Consider the following 22,907-nt stretch of genomic DNA (forward strand, 5'->3'; position numbering starts at 1 on the left):
TGTAGAAATAACTGCTTCTCTTAGCCGGCTCTTGCTTGAAGCAGGGAAGAGCAAAGTCCTGTCATGTACACACACACTCTTTATAAACATATATTGTACAATCAACATGTACATATCTAATACAATATACACGCGTGCATCCTGTATCTGTAGACTGTATATTACGCACATACGATTTCATAAACAAGCTTGTAGCAGGAAAAAGCAATAATCCATATATTGTACACACAGATATGTATATATAAAATACACACACACAAAATATACCATACACAGTGTAAGGTTCATGACGGCTTTCATTCGTTGATATTTGTGCTCCCTTATTAGTGGCAAATTATTAATTTTAGATAAGCCCATCACAGAGTGAAGGCTCAATCCTTGAACAGCCCAGGGAGAACTTCGTTGCTACTTTTGAAACACCCTTTGATGTGCCCAAAGTCTGTAGAAAGGCGATGCCAAACGCACAGAAGTTTGACAAAGTGTGAAACGTCTGTAAAAAGGAGTTCTCTGATGTGTGAGAGAAGACGGAAGCGAGAAGAAAAGACCGTTCTCTGGCCCCCCGCGGGACCCAGGTCCCTGCCTGCTGCGGAGCGCACTCGGTGCACGCCGAGCCGCGAAACATTCACAGAAGAAAACAAGAGAAAGAAGTAGCAGGCACCGAGGGGCCGCCGGCGCCGGCGCCCGGGACGGCACGTGACCCGGGGGCGGGGCCGCGCGGGCCGCGGGCCAGTGGATGGGGACGGGGGCGGGGCCGCGGCTCGGGGGGCGGGGTCTGTGGCGGCGCAGCTTGCCCCGCGGTCCCCTTATTTGGATCTGCGGGAATGTGGGCTGGAGCGGTCCTGCCGCGGTACCAGCCTCCATCCTGCCCCCGGGACTGCCCCTGACCCAGGCGCGCCCACTGCTCGGTGGCAGGAGGGCCGGCGGAGCGCCATGGCCTGCATCCTGAAGGTAACGACTCGGATCTGTGGCTCGGACGCGTGGTTGGCCAGCCCCTTGCTGCTCGGAGGCACGGAGTCAGCCGCGGTCCCACCGCATCCTCATCTCAGTTGTCTTTTCCTGGCATTGATTTTCTTTTTGTTCCTTTGGCAAATGCATATGGAGGGAGATTCTGAAACATGCAGCTGGCACAGCTTCTTTTCCCACCATTCCTGCCTGCTCGCGCCGGCATTGAAGGAGCTGCAGACTGTTGGCTCCAGGGAAGAGCAGGGCTGTGTGCCGAATAATGGGGATGGTAGGGAGAGGAGGGGTGTTCCCGCGGGTCCTGCGGCTCTGTGGAGCCTGAGGCCTTTCAGGGGCCACGGGGAGGGGTGGAGTGGCTAGGCGTGAGTTGCTGGTGGTGAGGGGCACAGCGCTTTTAATGGAGGGAAGAGTGGAGGTGGTCTCTACTGTGCATTTGATCATGTGAAGACAGAAACTTCTGAGTTTACAGGTAGTCCCTTAGGAATGAGTTTTCTATGAGATCTGCTAGCTCTGTGTGCCCTTAGCTCTACTTTGGAAAAGTTCACACGAGGATGTATATGTTAGTAGAGAACCTCTCCCTCTCGTTATGCTCATAAATTTGAATAGACAAAATGATTTTATACTCTGTCAAAGTGCGCTCAGCCACCCCTTCTTTGTTGAGTTTTCTTTCTCCAAGACCGGATTCTCAGCCTCAACTGAGCATCTTTCTGGGTTCACAGACTTGTGGCCTCAGGTGGGAGGACTTGGTGTGAGGAACTCACTTAAAAAGAACTTTCTATCCCACTGGTAGAGGCCTCCCCCACCCTCGTTTTTGTTTTTGTTTTTTTTCCACTACTTCTCTACAAGAACATAACCTGGTTGCATGAATCAAAAACATGCACAGCATGAAAGTTTCCTGGGCCTTGACTGGAGAATGCAAAGACCTATTTGTCCAAGCATGGGGGAAGTGTGTGACGAAGGAAAATACCAGGAAACAATTCGTTGTTGTTGTGAAGTAGCATTTATTCCTCTATAAGATGATATGAAGTCATCTACTGCTGTTCTGGTTACCTGAATCATCTTCTAACGTGCCTAGTGTTAATGATGAAAATAACAGACTAACCTCGTAGAACTTGTTTCCCCTTCTTTGCATAAAGGAGATCAGAAGTTTCCTGTGACCTTTCTGAACTTCCTCTTTTTGTTTAGAACATTTTCCAGGACATAACAAATGGTAGCAAAATCATGAGAAAATAATACATCAGTATGACAATATGCGATATTTAACCTGGAGGCTCTTAGCACAAGGACTGAGATATGAGTATGAGTCATCTTTACTATTCATTGTGTTACTTCCTGAAAGGGACATTGAGGAGCATGATATTTATTGTTGGCCATCTTTTTCCCTTTTGATTTCTCCCCTGCCTTGTCCTATACATGTGGTAAACATCTTTAATGCACATCCCAACTACACATGAATCTGGTCCAATCTGTGTCTCTTCTAGCACTTCACACTGCTCTCAGACATTTGGGACATTTCTGTCCACCTTGTCTTCCCTCCACTGAAACTGATCTGGGCTTTAGACTCAGAAAGATATGTCTGGATGCTGGCTCTGCCCGCTGCTACCTCTGTGATGTTGAACAAGTTACTTAAATGTCTCAGGGCCTTAGTTTCTTCAATATAAGATCAAAGTAGTGGCACCTGCTTCACAAGGTTGCTGTGAGGATAAAATAAGATAGGGTATGAAAAATACTTTGTGTCACAAGGATTTAATATGTACCATTTTTTCCTGTAACATATAATAATAAGTGCAGTTTGGTTGATCCTTAGTATATCCTCAGTCTGTTTCTTATAACTGTTATTTTTTATAAAATACAAAATGTCTTTTATTCTTTACTCTTTACATAAAACCCTAAAATATAAGTATCATTGTTTTAAACCCCATTTTACAGAGAAGAAGTCCGAAGCTCCCTAGTTTAAGAGATTTGCCCAAGGCCACACAGGGTTAATGACAGAGTGGTCCTGGATTTAGACCCAGATATGTCAACCTTCCATATACTTTACTGCTGTTCCAATACTTTCCCAGGTGATGACTTTTTTTTTTTTTTTGAGTCTCGCTCTGTCGCCCAGGCTGGAATGCAGTGGCGCAATCTCCGCTCTCTGCAAGCTCCGCCTCCCGGGTTCTCCCAGGTGATGACTTTCAAGATGTCCTAATACCATTCAGTTCCTAACACCTTTGAGCAATCACTTTCTCTAGTCATGGTCTAGACAGTCTGGGCTGGGTCTTTTTTCTTTGTTGTCTTTGAAAAGCTACAAATGGAATAGTGCAGAATACAGGTTTCAGTCCAGAGACCTGAGTTCTGTGCAAGTTTGGCCTCTTGCATATGATTTTAGACAGCCACTGTAACTTGGAGCCTCAGTTTTCCCTTGTTGAAGTGTTCATAGACTTATAACCATTGCGTTACAGGGTTGTTATGAGGATAAAACTATGGACTTTTTTTTTTTTTTTTAATGAAACATGTTCTGCCATTTGCTGGCCCTGGACTTAGTGTTGGCATCTGTAGAAAAGGAAAGGTTTTCCTCTGCCCTCTTAGTTTCTGTGCCTGGTCCTGATAGCTAAACTGACAAAAGGCATACTAACAGAGGAAAAGCATACACATTTTATTTGATGTTAATGTTTTTATGTGTACCATAGAGGGCTTCCTATATAAGAAATAAAGACCCAAAGAAGGGGAGAGGCCTGAGAGTTTATAAAGCATTTTAATAAGGAAGCATAAATTGTGGAGATGTGACAAGACAAAGGGAAAAGGGAATTTGGACTGGGGCAGTCGATTGTGAGCAAGTGGGAAATGTATGGGGAAAACTAATGGAAAATAGGTGAGTGTTTTTAGTAGAGATTTATCTTGGTGTTGACTCTCCATCTTTGATCATAAGAATGTTCTCCTCTTCCTGGCACAGGGAAGGGACATTTCTTATGGGAAATTCTATGCCTTGCTTTTAGGTAGAAATGGGGAGGTCAGAAAGCCCTTCCTGTATCTGCTTTTTCTCAATTGCCTTTAGCTCAAAATAATCAATATGCCAAAGTGATATATTTTGGGGTGGCCTGTTTTGATTCCTTTTACATCACAAGATGCATAAACCATTGACCCCATTCACAAATGGCTTACGATTTAGTAAGGGTGATAGAAAAGTAAATGAGTGCTTAGGTTATAATGTGAAGAATGAAACTACATAGGTCCATGGAGGGCATAATAGAAGCCTGGAAGGAGAGAGCAATTGCCCCTGTCACTGGGTAGTTCAGACAGGCTTTCCACTGATGATATTGGAGTTGTGTTTTGAAGACTAAATAGGATTTACTATGATGGAGCTTGTGTTTTAGAAAGATAACTTTTGAGGCAGTGCCAGCTTTCTTCTGTGGGCTAAGACTTTAATCTTCTCAACAGAATTTTGCAGTAGATTTTACTATCCATTTTTACAAATGAGAAAACTGAGATAGAGAGATATTGATTAAAGTATCATTATTGCCTACACAATAGTGGCCCTCACTCAGAAGAGACCCCCATCTTGTGGCAGCTAATTTTGGTCTTTTAGGGGATAATGAACAATCCCCTCAAGGTGCTGTGCATGCTGAGGGCCCATTCTGCCAATGTATAGGGCTAGTTCTCAAACAGAATGATGATCACCTCATAATCATTTAATTTTGGAATACAGACTTCACATTGCCTGGACTTTAAAGCCAGAAATATGTGAGCTTTAATTATGGCTCCACTCCTTGTTAATTATAGAGCCATAGCAAGTTTCTTGATTTCACTACCTCAGTTTCCAAAATGGGAATGATCATACATTCCTCAATGGGTTATTCTAAAGGTTAAATGAGATAATCTGTATATTAGTTATATTGCAGGGGGAAGAAGAAATTCTGAATCTTAGCAGGTTTATTTCTTGCCATGCCCCTGGTTAGGCAGATCTCCTGTGTAGCTCTACCATTGAATAAAGAATCAACTCAAGGACCAGTCTCTTTATTATTATTATTTTGAAACAGAGTCTCACTCTGTTGCCCTGGCTGGAGTGCAGTGGCATGATCTTGGTTCACTGCAACCTCTGCCTCCTGGATTCAAGCAATTCTCGTGCCTCAGCCTCCCAAGTAGCTGGGACTACAGGTATGTGCCCCCATGCCTGGCTAATTTTTTGTATTTTTAGTAGAGGCAGGGTTTCGCCATGTTGGCTAGGCTGGTCTTGAACTCCTGGCCTCAAGTGATCTGTCTGACTTGGCCTCCCAAAGTGCTGGGATTACAGGCATGAGCCACCGTGCCTGGTCTAGGACCAGTCTCTTTTCATAGTAGCTCTGGTGTCTTCTTGGGCCCCAGAGCCCTTGTCAGATTCTCTGTTTTCAGCAGCTCCAGCAGACAGATTACAGGGAAGATCTTGTGGGGGTGTTTAAAAAGTCTCTCAAATTTGATAGACAGGAAAACTCTTAAATTCAATTTGTATTTATTTAATCATTAGTGAAGTTAAGCTTTTAAATTTGTATTAGTCATTTGTCTTTCTTCTTTTATAAATTATAGATACTTTAACATTTTATGCAATAAATCCTATCCATATTTTGTTTTATGATTTCTACCTTTGGTCAGCAGGTACATTTTTAGCACAGTGTCTTGTACACTTTTATTTTTTAAAAATATAGGTGAATTGTATTAACTTTTATATCGGAAGTGGACACTGAGTGGACATGTGGACACAAGAGCCTTGTGAATCATTTCTGCCGTCGAGAAGATTATGGTTTTACTAGGTGGATGAGGCTTATGAACGTGAAGCGGTTAGCTGATACGACAGATGCATGACTAAGCCACAACTACCTTCTCTCCAGTGACCTGTCCTCGTATATTTATCTTGATTGATAGGTAATTAGATGAATGATGGTACCAAGTTACGAACTTGGTGTCTTCTCATTTCCTCTTCCTCCCCCTGCCGCCGATCTAATCCTTCTCTACAGTGCATCAATTCTGTCTCAGGAAAACCTCTCAGCTCTGCCCCTTCCTCTCCATCCTTACTCCCTCTGCCTTGTTCAACTCCTACTTTAGAGTCACATCTGTGGTCAAGCCGTCGCCTGCCTCAGCAGGCTTCCTCCATGCTCCTGTGGTCTAAGTTCTTGTCCCTGTAGTAGCAGGTATTACCATGTACTGTCAGTAAACTGCTTTCATGCCCAACTCTTTTTTGACTATCAACTGTTAGGGAGCCGCAGCCTTTCAGTGTTTACTGAGCATCTGTAAATGAATTCTGTTCTTACCCTAAGTGAGATTATAGACTTAGTGAGAAGGCAAATAATTAAACTAGGAATGAAAACTATGCAAATTACTTTGAAAGTTACACCTCATGGCATGGGAGTATATGGGTGGGGCGGTGATGGTTACTTACCTGAATGTGGAAGGCAGAAAAGGCTTTGTTGTATTCAACTTGGTGTTCCTAAGAACTAAGCTGGCTCTCAGTAGGTGCTCCTTAAGTGTTTGCTGAATGTATGACTGGTGTTACTAATATTTTTTGATGTCAGTTATAGACACAGGTCCAGCTTGTTTTCTGAAAACAGCTGAGCTCTTCAAGGATGTGGCATGGATTTTTTAACTCTAATGTATAGCAGGCAGATTAGAGCTCGTCAGTTAGTTTGCTCCTTAAATTTTTTCTTAGTATGTTTCTTGTAGGTAGGTCTGTTATCATTCCTCATATAAAATCTGGGGCCAATTTAAAATCTGGGGTTGGGGGGTGCAGGGAGATGGGAGAACTGGACTAGAAGGAGGAAAAAAGGGAAGTGTAGGCGTGGTTTAACTTTTGTCATGATCATTTTGGTTCCCCAGATTAACAGAAACAGATAAACCAAAAAAACCCAGAAAACAAAACAAAACAAAAAAACAATCAAAACCCAAACATCCACAACCAAAAGATTGTGTGGTTCTCAAACGATGAGGTCTCAAAGCATTTGAAAACAGTGTGGCTTCACTGAGACTGGAAAGCCACAGGGACTTCGCAGGTACACAGATGATAAATCTGAAACCGTAGGATAACCCTGGCAAGTAGACAAGTCACTTCATTTAATAAATCTGCTATGACATTTCTTACTGCTGCCCAGGAAATGCTGAATTCTCAGCAGCTGCCTGGCCTAATTTCCAGTCTTACAGTGACTGAGCAGATGCTTTTGCTACGTTTATCAGCACACTGTGGGGAATGAGTGGTTTGGGTAAAAGTAGTGTTCTTTGGATGGATTGATAACAACGGCAACAATAGGTGCCATTTATTGAACAGCCAGAGTGCTCAGGCTGGGTTCTGTGCTAAGTAAACTTTTATTACAAACGAAGACACCGAAGTTCAGAAAACCTAAGTAAATTGTCCCATGTCCTGTTGTAAGTGATGGAGGTGGGGTTCACCCTGGCTTTGTGTGGTTATTAAGCAGGGGTGTTCAAACTTTTGGCTTCCTTGGGTCACATTGGAAGAAGAATTGTCTTGGGCCACACATAGAATACGCTAACATGAATGACAGCTGGTGAGCTAAAAAAAATTTTTAAAAAGCAAATCGCAAAAATGCTCTCATCATGTTTTAAGAACATTCACAAATTTGTTTTGGGCCACATTCAAAGCTGTCCTGGCTGCGGATTGGACAAGCTATAGAGCTTGTCTTTTACCTTCAGTGCCAATTAAGTAAATATTTATAGGGATTCTGAATTTATTTCACCATCTTCTACCCCAGGCAATATCCAGTCTAGACAACTTCCTAATCTGGTGGCCTGATGGGGACCACTTTTAGCTGTGTTGTTTTTATTTGTTCCTCTGAGTTTCCTTTGTGACAGAGGAACTAGAGGAACTAGAGGGGCTGCAAAGACTGAGGAGATAAGAAGGTTTTAATTCTGTTTAACTCTGTATAGATCTTTAACCCTGGGCAAGTTATGTGAACGTGTATGTCCTTTTTGTGGGTGGGAGTGAGGGAGAGTTGGACTTACCCTGAGTGCAAGCTTCAGGGCCCTTCCAAGGTTCTGGGAAGAGACCCTAGCATTTTGGTATTTATAGTTTTATGTTCATTTTATCAAGGAATCCCACAAATTATATACATTTCAGGCTCCCCAACCTAGATCTGCCCCGGGGTGGTGTTGGAGACCAAAAGAGATAATGCTTGTGAATGCACTTTGCAAAGCAGAGTGCACCGCACAGGTATGAAGTGGAAATGGCAAAAAATATTATTAGTAGTATTAGTACTGGTAATAGCTGGAATCGAGGAAACCTTTGTTGAAGGACTAGTGGGAGAAAGAAGGGGTTTAGATCTGAGGAAAACAGAGGAAGCCTATTAAACTTTCTAGTAAACGACTGAGCAAAGTTATGAAAGCTTCTCTCCAGGAGAAAAATTTCTGTTTGTGAGAATTTAACACACATTTATGCCTGAGGGCTAGGAGTTGAATGAGGTTCTTTTCTGTTTCCTTTCTTTAGGGAACAGTGGAGGAAGGCATTTTTCTAATTGGAGGGAGTAGATTTACAAGTGCTACCTGGATCCCATTACTAAAAGCTGCAGTTAGCTCCTGGTTATTAAAAGGCTCATTATTCAGTTTATGGATTATCCAGACCCGTTTGCCTCCAGCCATTCTGATGTACACTTTTTATGCCTTTTACTGCCAATTAGCGACTTCACCTGCGCAGGCAAAAAAAAAAAAAAAACGGGTGCTAAACCCCAAATTGGTTCATTTCTCTCCTTGTTAGCAGCTCTGTAAAGGTTTGTCAGCAGGAGAGTGGGCCTGGGAAAAGGTTCAAATGAGGTGAAAGGATTATCTGCGCTTTCTCTATTGCTGTCTCTCTCTACTCAAAAATTGAGACTAGGCTCTGGTTCTGATTGTAAACTGATTTAAAGTCACTAAGTCAGAGACCTTGGCCTGGGATACTAAGAGAGTTTAATAAACAGCAGCCCTAGGGTAGGGTGACATTCTGTAAGGAGCCCCTTACCCCACACTCCATATCTCCAGGCCTCTCTTTCATTTCCTGGAGGGGTGGGGGCCAACAACATCTGGTACTTGAGAGAGTGAGGGAGAAGTTAACTCCTAAACAGATTTGTCGGAGGCCAAAAAAAGAGGATACTTGGGTCATTTTCGTGTTTTGTTTTTTTTTTTTTTAAAGGTGTGTGTCTCTGTGGACACATAGTAAATATAAATATACATCCACATTCATTCAATTTTATCTTAATATTTACTCAGATTTGAAAACTATCGCACGTAAATCCTTTTCTGGAAGGGACTTCTCTCTGATTTCAAAGGCTATTTGGTTTTTTAGTGAGTTTATTAGCTCTGCATTTACTAGACACAAAATAAAAACTTCTTTGGTCAGCTATGAAAGCTGTTTGCGTCTTGCTCTGAGAAGATCATGATCACAAGGGATTTGGAGGTAACATGTGTATGTTCTGGGTTGGAAATGAGTCCTGATCTGGGATTAAAACCTGGTTGCAATAGTCATCTTAGATTTTGAGAACTAGAATGAGCAAACGACTGTTGTGAGTTGATCCCCCTCCTTGGGACTAGTGGGATATATGCACTTGCAGCGAGCCGGGCTGTGATTCCTGGTGCTGTTTGCTGCGTGACTGGCTGCAACAATGGGCTGGACTCGAAAGAAAGAGAAGTGAAAGTCTCTCTTGGTGAAGCATTTGCCTCATCAGAGAAAGTGGTACCCAAGAAAAGACGCTGGAGCTGCTCTCTGGGGCGTGGGCAGTAGGAAGACTGTGGGGTGCGGAGGTCAGAGCTAGACCGACTCTAAGTCCCATTCTGGCTTTGTGATTAATATGAATAAAACAATAACACCCTTATTTCATGGTCTGTAGCAGTGCTGTCCAACAGAAATATAATGTAGGCTATTTATGCAATTGTACATTTCCTAATAGCCATATTTTAAAAAAGCAAAAAAGAAACGTAGGATTTAATAATGTGTTTTGTTTAACTTGATATATCCAAAATACTTTCATTTCAAAATGTACTCACTATAAAAATTAATGAGATATTTATAGCTTTTTTTTTACAAACAGTTCTTAAAACTCGGTGTATGTTTTACACTTACAGCGTCTCTCAGTTTGAATTCTAAATTTTTCATCAGAAATACTTGATTTGTATTTTGATTTTACTAATGTAAAGTAAAAAAGTAAGTTCACTCGTCTAAGTTGAATTGTGCTTAGACCTTTTCCAATAGCTGAATGGAACATTATTTTTTAAAGATAAATTAATTAAAATGAAATGAAATTTTAAAAATGTGGTTTGTTGGTTATGCCAGCCATGTTTCAATGCTCAAAAGCCACATGTGGCTAGTGGCTCACATGTATTGGACAGCATGCTCCTTCAGGTATTCATCTTCACCATCAGAAGAGACCACTAGACTCAGAGACAATGAGAGTAGTGTAAGGGGCTGCAGAAAGGATTGGCCCCCGGGTCAGGTTCAGATGGGGAGGACACACCTGTTGGATGGACTCCTAGCAGCCAAAGGCTGGTGACTGATGAGCGAGTAATGAGTGCCTGACTCAGGGACACATGCGATGAGCCTTTGATGAGCCCTTGAAATTTTATCTGAAAATGTAGTCCTCGGTTTCACCATATCCTGAGCCTAATTTTCCCCCAGATGTTGTGCAGCTGTGAATTTTCCCAAGGGAGTGCTGCTTTGTGGGATGTGTGAGTTGGCTCTTTGGTCTCAGTGTGGTAGTGTGAACTCCTGGAGGCTTTGAGGGCAGAGACAGACTTGATGCACTTTTATTTGAGTTGTTTCATTGCTCCAGGAGGGTATTACACATATGGGAGCAATTTAAATGTCCAGAACAAACCACATGTCTTCTTTTAAGTCAAGAGAGCGAGGTGATTGCAGTTTCTTTGTTCGGTTTGCTTATTTTTTACTGCTTATTTCTGTGTGTATAAATTCAGCGACATGCTAATAGACATATGGCCAATGGTGCTTAGAGAAAATCTGTTTGTAAACCTGAATCTCTGTTTTGCCCACACATTTCCATTGTATTCCTGCCCTGCTCCAACTCATTGTCCTAGATCATCCAGTGTTAGCATTTTTTTCATGAGATGAACATTTCGTTATCATAATGACAGTAGCTGTCATTTGCTGAGGGCTTTCTCCATGTCAGGCAGCCTACTAGGGAGTTTACAGATATTTATTGTCTCACAACAACCTTCAGCATGAGCAGGATTGGTTTCATCTGACACATGACAAAACTCTGGCTTGACAACTTTACCAGTATGAGGGTGCTAGACTAGGGTCAGCAAACTACTTTCTCTAGAACAAGCCTGGCTTGCTGCCTGTTTATATGCAGCTCCTGAGTAAGAATGGCTTTTGTGTTTTTAAATGGTTGAAAAAAAATCAAAAGAAGAATAAGAATTGACAGGTGAAAATGATATGAAATTCAAATTTTTTGTCCATAAATAAAGTTTTATTGAAACACAGCCATGCTTATTCACCATATCTGCTTTCATGGCACAAAGGCAGAGTTGAGAAGTTGAGATGGGTACTGTATGGCCTATAAAGCCCAAAATATCTACTATCCATCTCTTTACAGATAAAGTTTGCCAACCCTTGTGCTAGGCTGTTGAGTCCTTTCAGTGGACTTTAAGAACCACCGTGAAGAGCAGTGTGGTTCTTTCATATCTGGCCAGTGCCAGGCCTCATGCCTCACACTCTGAATGCTGCGGGTATTTACTGAGCATAGAGCTAAACACAGTGTGTGGAAGAGGAGACTGAAGCTTAGAGAGGCAAGTGACTACCCAAAGTGTCATAGTGGGGCTAGAATTCAGACCCAAAGTCTGAGCTCCTAACAGTTATGTTGACCTCAGTGCTGTAAAACTTGAACTACATCAGGACCACTGGAAGGGGCGGTTGTACTAGAGTTTGCTAGGCCTTATCACCAGTTTCTGATTCTTCCAGTCTGGGGTGTGACTCAAGAATTTTTATCTCTAACAAGCCATCAGGTGATACTAGCACTGCACATCTGGAAACTGCACTTTGATTAACCCTACCATGTGACATCCAGCTCAATGAACAGTTGTCGAGTTATGGAAATTGCAGAGCATGGATTCAAACCCATGCATTCCCCAAAATAAATTGACTAGAAATTTAAATCAATTTAGAAATTTAAGTGCAGTGTATTCCAGTCAACTTTCTTGGCATTGTAATAATTTGATTTCTGCCTTCATTGTTTTCATTCAACTCAAGATTTCTGATGGTATGAGGCTCAGGCCACCGTATACATTGAAAAACTTTTTGCCTTTGCACGAGCTAGGGGCTGGGTCTAAAATTAACCCCTCGCTGATGGCATCACTTGTGTGTTTCTGGAAAAATCAGTTTATGATTATTTCTAAACCAAGGAATTTTGTTCCTGCTGATTGCATATCAAATCCTTTCTCATACTTTGGACCCCCCCACTTCTTTGCTGGCTAACAGGGAGAATTAGGGGTGCAGAAAATAGCTTTCACAGTTAGATTATGCTGGCTTTGGTTACAAAAGTTAATGCATTAGTGCTAGAGTTCACTATCTTAATTACTGGGTTAGTCTCATATTTAAAAAGTCATTATTTAAGGATTAGGAATGGGAAGATCGAAAACTGGTGAAAGATTATAGTTTTTTTTTATGTTGATGATTCATAGCCTTGTTTTAGACTTTTATAAGTAATAAAAAGCACTGGATACTGCTGATTTAGTCTCTTCCTATAGGCTCATATTTGTGTAAAGAAGGAAATTGCTCTGTAAGTTTTCCCTTTTGCTTTCTCCTGGCTCTCTATTTCTGTGCCTTTATCTATAGTGCAGCCTATTTTTCTGATGTTCCTTCGTCATCTACAGTTTTCATGCCCCTTCCCAATACAGGTGTTGTAGGGATCATTAGCTAGGATGTCTAAGGAACCATACTATCAGCCCAAAGGAAGGGAAGCTTGGTGAACTCTTAAAACCAAGTAGATGAAACCCTCTTGCAGAGTCCCAGGATATAAGCCATTCCATTAGGAATCCTTCTCTGGGAAATATGAATCATTGCTGGGCCTGATGTAAAGTCACTGGCATGGCATTCATGACAGCTCACCATGTCATCCCTCACACCTTTGCCATGGCCTGGAGGCTGACTTCACTACTACTTGTGTTTGTTCTTTTATTGCTGACCTTGTCAACCAGGTCATTCTTTCTCTCTTCCTATTTCTAAGAGAAAATTCATTCCCCAGAAACAGCAAGTACCTGAACCATTGCCACTTTATGTGTGCTGCCTTATTTATTTTTCCTCTCATTCTTTTGGCTGGGAGTAAGAGAACCTTTCTCTCCTACCTGGTTTATGTGGCCTGATTATCTGTTCGTTGGCTGGTTTGATGTTTATTTAATTTTGCCATGCAGCTTAACCTCAGCAGCCTGGTTTTATGGCTTGATTTGAGCCGAGAGTTCTGCACATGACTTCTAACTTGTTGGTAAATTAAGGTTTGTTTTTCTCTCACCCATCTATGACCCATGATTAAAACCTTATTTGAAGAAAGGATATCCAACCCATATACCACTCTAGATTTCTGTGTTAGAACTATTGAAATCCACTATACATTATTTCAGATTTATGTAGGTTAAAGGGATCTGGGTTTGACCTTTTCCCCACTTATCTTCAGCAAATAGAGACATGTGAAGGGGAACTTTATTTATCAAGCACTTATAGAGAATCTAAGTACTGTGGGTAAGAGAAGGGGTAGAGAGAATGGAGATAAAAGATTCACTGAAGATCTAATTTTTTTTTCTAGGGAAATTTAGGGTGTGTATGAATAGTGATAATAATTGCAACAATAGCTTACATTTACTGAGTGCTTACCTGTACTGTGTTGGGGCTTTATATTTGTGGATTATCTCTTTTTATCCTCACAGGCTTATGAGGTACATCCACCTAGGTGAGGAAATGAAGGCTTGGAGAGGCTGATTCACCTCTTAAAGGTCATACTACTAGTAAAAGAGGGGTTATGCTTTGAATCCAGGAGTTTGGCTGAAGTAAAATACATTTCCTAGAACATATTACTAAGATCATACACAGATAAACTTATTTGTAACTTGCCCATGATAATAATAACTTTAATGATACAGTAACATCAGCAAAGATTTTCTGGACACTGACTATATCATAGGCACTGTATTTAATCCATACACATGATTTCTTTTTAATGTTTAACAATTCTATTAGAAATCTTTTTTATCTGAGGAAACTGAGGCTCAGAGAGAACTTAAGTTCTTTGTCCGAGGTCACGTGGCCAGTGAGTGGAACACCTGTGGTGTCATATTATTTGTATAATTGTTATTGTTATTAGCTAACAGTTACTAAATGCACTAAGAACTAGGCATTGTTCTCAGCACTTTACATTTATTAATTCATTTAATCCTCATTTTACAGGTAAGGAAACTGAGGCACAGAGTGGTTAAGGTTACAAAACTGTGACAGTGGTAAGATTTGAACCCAGGCAATTTGACCCTGGAGTCTGTAACAGACACACCTATGATCACAGACTTTGTTTCTTTTGCCACTTTGGTGGTCTATCTCCTAGAGCAGAGAATCACTAGTACTATTACAAACCATTCCAGTAACAAATTAACCTACTTAAAAGGAGCTTGTGGAAATGAAAATATAACTTGAATTTTGACTTGAAATAAACTGAATTTTAAAAATCCTTTGAGGCTTTTTAAAGAATGTATTTGAAGAAGTTCCAATCAGATCAACTTAGGAAGGCCCTCTTAGGTCAAATCAGACACGGAGGAATGAATTTCCTTGTGGAGCTGGTGTTGAGCATAAGTCCATCGTGCTGCCCGGGTGGGGAATGCCAGGCAGCTTTCCTTCTTTGCTCTCCCTGTTCTCCCCTCAATCACTCATCTTTCTTTCTTTCTTTCTTTCTTTCTTTCTTTCTTTCTTTCTTTCTTTCTTTCTTTCTTTCTTTCTTTATTTATTTATTTATTTATTTTTATTTTATTTATTTTTTTTGAGACGGAGTCTCGCGCTGTCGCCCAGGCTGGAGTGCAGTGGCGCGATCTCGGCTCACTGAATCACTCATCTTTCTAGATAAGGCCACAGAACAGCCAGAGTGATCTTTTAAAAAGTAAATAAGATCATGGCAGCCTATTTGTTTGTTGACCTGTCAGTCAAAAAACTAAAAGGATCACAACAAAAACTAAAGGGATCACAACTGTTTTGTTTATCGCTCTGTATCTATCATCTAGCGCAACCCAGTCAACAAAAGAATGATGAAATGAATTAATTTTAGGCAAAAAATTAGCACGTGCAAAGATATGGTGGCATGAAGGAACAGGACATTTTGGCAAACAGTGAAAAGTCGTGGATGGCTGGCACTGAGCTGGTTTTGGGAGCTGGAAGAGATAACACAGTTGGGTCAGATCATAAGGATCATGTCGATTCTGTCAAGGAATGTGGATTTTATCCTCTAGAAATGGGGAAACACTAAAGGATTTTTTTTTTTTTTTTGAGACGGAGTCTCGCTCTGTCGCCTAGGCTGGAGTGCAGTGGCGCAATCTCGGCTCACTGCAAGCCCCATCTCCTGAGTTCATGCCATTCTCCTGCCTCAGCCTCCTGAGTAGTTGGGGCTATCGGCGTCCGCCACTAGCCCCATAAAATAAGCCTGGCTAATTTTTTTTTTTTTTTTGGATTTTTACTAGAGGCGGGGTTTCACCGCGTTAGCCAGGATGGTCTTGATCTCCTGACCTTGTGATTCCCCTGCCTTGGCCTCCCAAAGTGCTGGGATTACAGGCATGAGTCACCGCACTCAGCCACACTAACGGATTTTTAAACAGAGTTCTTGGGTTGGCTCTGTCCATTGTATTTTGTATTTGGAAATTACTTGTCTCAATGATAATTTTGCTACAATGATTGCACGTGGGCAATTTCAAAAAGAACTTTGAAAGTTAAAATATGCCAAAGATGTAAGTGTGCTTGTTTATGACGGAGCTTGGAGTTGCATGTATCAAATGGGTCAAGCCAATGACAACATAACTAAACGTTTTACACAAATAGGTTATTAGTTGTACAGGTTGTTAAATTTTCCATTTGATGAAGGGAATCAAGTTTGAGCATTATCTCTTGGGTCATTTAGACGATACATTGTGGATTTATGGCTCCTTTTGGTAGAGTCAACTCTTGACATTCAGTTGACAGTATTGTCCTTAGGGAGGATGCTAGGTGGTTCTTCCTTCAGAGTCACTATATAGCAGCTGTCTGTGAGTCCTGCCTTGGAAAGACAATATTATTCTTTCAGCAGCTACTATTTATTGAGAACCTACAATGTGGCAGATGAGCTAATCATGTTACCTTATGTAGGTAAACTTTATAGCATCTCTTTGAGGTAGATGTGTCCCCATTTTACAAATGGAGACCCTGGCTCAGAGAAGTTAAGAGTAACTTAGAGTGCACTTACATACACCTGGGTGTGCACCGAGAGTGTGCTCATATACACCTAGAAGTTAAGAATAACTTAACTTATCTGAGCCACGGTTTCTCCATTGTAAGTGCTAGTGGGGCCAGGGAGTAAAATTCAGAACTGTCTGACCCCAAATAGCTTGCTTTTAACCATCTGGTCTTCTACCTCTGTAGAGGAGAGAATCATTTAGGAAGCAGCTTATGGAAATAATTTTGATCTGAATTAAACTGATTGTCTTTTGAAAGTCAAGAAATTCCTAGAACTTTTCTTTGATGTTAAGAACTTTTAAACTAGGTTATACTTAAGAAGACAATTTATTTAACTGGCTTAGTTCAGGTCAGACCTGGTGGAATTAGTCTCACTGATAAGCAGATACTTGAACAGAATCTTGATGAATAAGCATGAGCGTTAACTTCAGGCTAACTGGCCGGGTGGCTGTGCCTCCTGGTCTACCCACCGACTGGTCTCCCTGCCACAAGTTCCTCTTCTTCATTTGTCACTCTTTTATCAGTTCTTGGCACAACCACCAGAAGGAATTTTTAAAAGATGCACGTGAGATGATCTCATTCCCTTCCTTATCTGGTCAGTGGCTTCCCCTTTCATTTGGAATACATTATGGTCTTTGAATCATGACTCCACAGGCCTACATGATCCCTTTCCAGTCTCCTCCAAGGCACTCAGCCTCTTATTGTTTATTTTCTAGCTACTCTGGGGTCTTTTCAGGCCCTGAATTCGAAACATGACATTTGTGGAAAATGATGGGAAGTACTTTACGGCTAAAGCTTAGTCTGGACTCCGGGGGCTGGTGGGAGATTAGGTAGACTAAGGGGTTTGGACTCGACCTTGTAGGTAATGGACACTTTTGAGACATTTTTAGCACGGAACTAAGTGTAATGGAGCCACTGAGCTGGGGAGTAGAATATTCTTCGTTGTCTTTTTGTCTTTTTGTATTTTTAGAGTGCTCAGAGTCCCTGCATTGCCACTGGTCATTGCCCTTTGTATGTGGAAATGACTTGTTCCAATTATGACAGCCTTGCAATTGCCCTGGCAGAATGTTTATCAGAAAGCTGTAAGTTAAAACATGGCAATGACATCTCTCTCCTTGTGTGTCATATTTAAGGCACATGTTCTCTGAAATCAAGAAGCTGAGCTAGGATCTTGCACTGGCCCCAGACCACATTATGTTGTGACCATGCTTCAGTGAGAATGTGTCACCTGTAAAATGAAGATAAGCAAGAATCAGTCCGTTTGAAAATGCTAATAAAAGTAAAATATTCTTGGCAAATAAAGCTATTAATGTAGGTGTTGAAATTTTTATTTAGTCAGAGCAGTCCTAAATTTAAATGTAACCTTTTGAGCCCTTAGATCATTGAGTTAAGACTCTTTCTCATGTGGATGAACAGTAAATGCTTGTGATCTGAAGATGTAAATTGGGAGGAGTAAGGGACTTCAGGCCCATTGTGCATTAATGCCCACTGTTTGTTTCCCTGACTTACAGTGTGGCTCCATATTATTGCCCTCAAGGCAGCTGTTGATGGAGTCATCCTATGCTCCAAACCTTGAGCTAAGCACCACATATAGTCATGGGCCACATAACGATGTTTCAGTCCAGTCAACGACAGACTGCCTATCTGACAGTCTTCCCGTAAGATTATAATATCACATATTTACTGTATCTTTTCTATGTTTAGATACACGGATACTTACCATTGTGTTACAGTTATTATACATACAGTGTACAGTACAGTGATGTGCTGTATGGGTTTGTAGCCTAGGAGCAATTGGCTATACCATGTAGCCTAGGTGTGTAGTAGGCTACACCATCTAGGTGTATGTAAGTGCACTCTATGATGTTCACACAACTACACCTAAGGATGCGTTTCTCAGAACATACCCTATCCTTGAGCCATTCGTGACTGTATGTATATGTCAGTTAAAGCTTATAACAATCCTGTGAATCTGTTTTTTCATACTGCTGTGAGTTTGGATTGTTTATGAAGAAATGCAGTCTTAGAGAAGTTAATTGCTTAAAGTCAGAGAGTTAGGAGATCCTTCAGTTTTGACTGATGTCAACATTCGTGCTCTTAACCCCAGCTCTGTCCAAGTCATAAGACCGTCCTATAGACAGGCCAGAATGGTACAGGTGGAAACACAGGAAGAGATCTCCTTTCCTATAGACCTTGAATGAAAATGTCTCTTAGACCATCTTGTCTGAAAGCCCATCTTTTTGGGTTTATTTCTCTGATTAGAGAGATACTTTGTTTTGCCTAATACATATTTTTAGCAAGTAGTACAGGCATCAGTCTTTTGTAAACTCTTTCAGATTTAAATAAGGAAGTTGGCTGTTTGAAGGACTTTGTGGCTAATCCCTTGGTAAAGAAGTGTCTTATAATTGACTACGAATGCCTTAGTAGCTATTCTGTTTCATAACTTGACTTTCAAAACATACTAATGGCAAAAGATAACATCTTTTGATAAGCACCAGGTGCTTTTAGAAGCAATTTTTATGGGAGTTTCTAATGTAATCATCACAGCAACCCTTCAAAATGGGTGCTGTTATTGTGTCCATTTGACAGAGAAGTAGACTGAGGTGACAGAGGCTAGATGCAGGGATGGCTTCATGGCATGTGACCTGCATGATCACACAGGACCCCGTATTTAGAAGGGGCATATGCTTGGTGTAATATTCTGCAATTATTGTCTGAAAAGACTTCATAATTTTGAATAAGGGCCCTGCATTTTTATTTTGCATGGAGCCTCATAAATTATGTGGTTGGTCCTGCCTAGCAAAATTGCCCAAGGCCATTCCTCGGTGAGCAGCAGAGTTGAGGTTCAAACCCACACTGCCTGGCCTCCAGCGTGACTGCCTGGCCTCCAGCGTGTGCACTTTCATTGTGTCCTCCTGCTTCCCATATTCCCATGTTCTTCAAACACTGTCCTCTATCTTCTTTTTCTCTGGACATGTCCTTAGAGGCAGAGGCAGGTGGTTTGACTCATGGCTGTTGAATTCTTCAGATTCAGAATTTATTTGTTGAACTGAATGTTTGATACATACAATTTCCTAATTAGGTTTGTGGGAGTGCAGTAGTAAAGATTTGAAGATATGGCAAGAATTGCATATCCTGACTATAGTAAAAATCATAGTCTAAAAATAAATGGGAATAAAGTGGAAACATCATATTTTTTTGTACAGCTTTAATGGAAAAAGGAAAGGAAAGAATACATATGAAAGGAAGGCAGTCCCTTGGCGCTGCCTGTCTCAGTGCTGTGCGCTGTGGACTGGGGACACTTAATTACTACATACAATTTTATAGACTGTTTATGAGAAGCTTCTATTTAACTTTTCATGGATTTCAATAAAGGAAAATATAGAAAGATAGAGGAGGATTTTCATCACTTTGGCAAAAACCGTTCCTCCATGATCTATGGCTAGAGCCTGAAACTGCCCAAGTTCCATCTCTCAGCATTTTCTGAGAACTTTCTGTGAAGAGAAGTTCAGAGGCCAGTAAAACAAGTGTGGTCACGAAGAAAATCAGAACATGACTCTCCCAAATCTGCCTCTTTGATATAAAATTATTTTTGAGCTGAAGGCAATTAAGGAGCAGTAAACAGGGGAAAAGCTCTCTTTATCCTATCCATTTTCTGCCTAAAGACAGGATATAAATCCTCCTCTACTGGAGACAGCTCTAGACTCATCAGCCCAGAGACAACGCCAGGGGAATCTGCAAACTAACCTCACTTCATCAGTTTCCTCCTATAGATTTACCTTCCCACAGTTTCCCATCATTGGAAGCCCAAAACCTCACTTCTTTGTCCTGTCTTTTCTTGACAACTGCATTGTGCTTTGTTGAAGATGCCACATAAGCCAGAGTTCTAAGCCGCTGCTGTGGGTTACCTTTCATTGAGGTTTCTCTTGTGTTATGTACACTGCATGCATTCATAAGTTGTTTGTTTTACTTCTGTTAATCTGTCTTTTATTACGGGAGTTCATCCCAACTAAGAACTTATGGGACTTGGGGGAAAATTATTTTTCCTCCCTGACAGTCACTGCAGGGCAACTGAGGCTCTGACAGAGGGAGGCATCTGCCACAGGAACATGAGGAAAGCAGCTAATAGAATCAGGAGGAGTCTAGAAGGGTCAAGGGAATTGTAGTTGTAGAGAAGAGGGAAAGAGTGTTCATCTATGGAGGGAACAGTAAGAGCAAAGTCACGGAGGCGAGGGAGATCACGGTCAAGATGAACTGCAGTATTTGGCCCTGGGGGAAGTGTTAGAAATGTAGGTGGGGACCAAATGTTAGTGTGCTAAGTTAAGGATTGTGGATTTATATATCCCAAGGCATTAGGGATGGTGATCATAATAGCTAGCATTTATTGAGAGCTTCCCAAGTGCTAGGCATGATTTAATCCTATAATATCTTTATTCTCCAACACCCCTTTGGGGTCAGTTACTAGTCTCATTTAACAAAGAAGAAAACTGAGGCACAGAGACTTTTAATAACTTACCTAGGGTCACACAACTAGTATGTTTCAGAGCTGGGATTGTGAACCAGGAAGTCTGGCTCCAGAAACTGTTCCTGATGGCAATGTTATACCGATTCCAGTGATGGAAGAAATTTAAGTAGAGGAAACATGGACATAATTTACATTTCCCAAGATTGTTCTAGTGGAAGTGTGGCCTGCTGGGTGCAGGGAGATGAGCATCTCTGGTTTTGCCACCACAGAAGCTATGAATACATGTTCTTTAAAAACGACTTCTCCTCTCTTCCCTTGGTATATGGGTGCAATCAATTCTGGCTTTAAATACCTTCTCCCCACTCTTTCTATCTCTGAACAGATTCCTCACCCCCGCCCTCCACCGTTTCTTACTCACTGACCTTTATGCTACTTGATCATCACTCAACATCACTCATCAACCTAGCCTTCTTTCTTCTTCCTCTTGGTACTCCTCTCTACATTATAAACATCCATGTAGTTTCTGGTCACCTGTATGTATACCTATTAGGTGATATGATATGTACACTCAGTGGTCATTATTAGTACATGAAATGACTGAGGACCCTGGAGGCAGGAATGGAGTTAGAGTCCTTTGTGTTATTATATCCCTGGAATCTGGGGGGCAGGCAGCAGACTTCTTTGGACCTCAGAGATAATCTGGGCATAGTAATCATACCTGCTCTACTGGTTGTTGTCAGAAACAAAATGAAATAAGATGATATACTTTGTATAAATAGTGTTCACTGGCTACATTGTCTCTAGTATAAGCAATTTTATTTGCAATTTGTACTCTGCTTGTTTTGATATCATTTATAGCAACTTTATGAATTATAGCATTTCAAACCTGGAGGGATCTACGCAGACAGTGGTTAATTAGTTGATGTTTAGAAAGACTGGTTAATTCACTGCCAGAATGGAGGTGGGGTGGGTGGGGAGGATAACTGTGTTCTCCAGGCAGTGGGTCAGACTGTTCCCACAGTGTGATCTTACCCATATCACTTAACCTCTCTGGGCATCTGTTACCTCCTGGAAAATGAAGGCAAAGCTGCCTACTTGTAGGGCTGATCATGAAGAAGATTGAGATGTTTTATGTAAAGTGCTTGCACATAGCAAGTGTTCTATAAATACTATTTTTATTTTCATTCCTGAAAACAAAGGAGTTAGTATTCTAGTGTTGAGTGTCGAAAGAGTGGGGGAAGGAGTGTGGGAGGGGTTTATACACTTTCCTTCCCATCCTCTCAGTTGTCCTCCCTCATCTCCACTCCCTCCATCTCCAATCTTTTCTCCCCTCAAGGCTGAATGAAATTGAATGTCTTGTAAACCTGTGCAGCCTTTGCCACGGGGCCCTCAGACATGCCCTTCTAACATTCTGACATAATGGATGAAAACGTGAACAGCTGACAGTCATTGATTAAATCTCCAAATGTTTCACTGCCTCACATGTGGGGATGGTGCCCTCTGCCTGGTGAACCCAGCCCAGGCAGAGATTGCAGGAGCTGGCTCTGTTGGTGGTGGGCCTGGTTACCTAGATAACATTTACCTGTGCTGATGACAAAGGGCCTGTCACTGCCTCCTGATGCATGCAGAAGAATATTAAGTTTGCGGGGAGATGGAAGGAAACAATTTTCTCTTGAAATGAGGTAGATGCAGGTGTTAATTTCTTTGGAGTGAATTTTCTGTTTTCAGAGAGGCAGGGGTAGAGCTTAAACAACACAAACTTCCGGCCGAAAATACTTAATTTGTGAACCTGGCAAGCCTCTTAAGAAAAAAAACAATCCTGGTGCTGGGACTGTTAGGCTTCCTGTCTTTTCAGCAGCTTATTTCATTTATTTTACTGCTTTGAAGGATTGGAAGTCTCTGAAGGCCATTTCTTTAATGACTTGGAATATTAATGTAAAAACTTGCTTGTTGGACAATACAGTGAATACTATAGCTTTGTCTCTAATTGGCTTTTCAGTCCTTCACTCTGTAAAGTCCCCTCCTTTTAAGACATTTTCTTTATTTTGAAATATAATGTATTTTATATTTATAAATTTTATTTATAAA

At 41.3% G+C, this 22,907-nt stretch overlaps 1 protein-coding gene across 7 annotated transcripts in view; it reads left to right on the top strand.

Annotated features, from left to right (window-relative positions):
• Window positions 1-747: 747 nt before the first annotated feature.
• ST6GALNAC3 (ST6 N-acetylgalactosaminide alpha-2,6-sialyltransferase 3) overlaps window positions 748-22,907 on the top strand; it is a 574,051-nt gene continuing 551,891 nt past the window's right edge. For 6 of the 7 annotated variants that reach the window (XM_025389491.1, XM_025389518.1, XM_025389510.1 and 3 more), the window contains exon 1: window positions 754-948. In XM_025389491.1, coding sequence (XP_025245276.1) covers window positions 931-948 — 18 coding nt within the window. In that variant the 5' untranslated portion in view covers window positions 754-930. Of the gene's footprint in view, window positions 949-22,907 lie in introns of all 7 variants that reach the window. The other variant, XM_025389524.1, reaches the window with a different exon arrangement.

Source organism: Theropithecus gelada, chromosome 1 (assembly GCF_003255815.1).
Source record: "Theropithecus gelada isolate Dixy chromosome 1, Tgel_1.0, whole genome shotgun sequence".
NCBI classification, from domain to species: domain Eukaryota; kingdom Metazoa; phylum Chordata; class Mammalia; order Primates; family Cercopithecidae; genus Theropithecus; species Theropithecus gelada.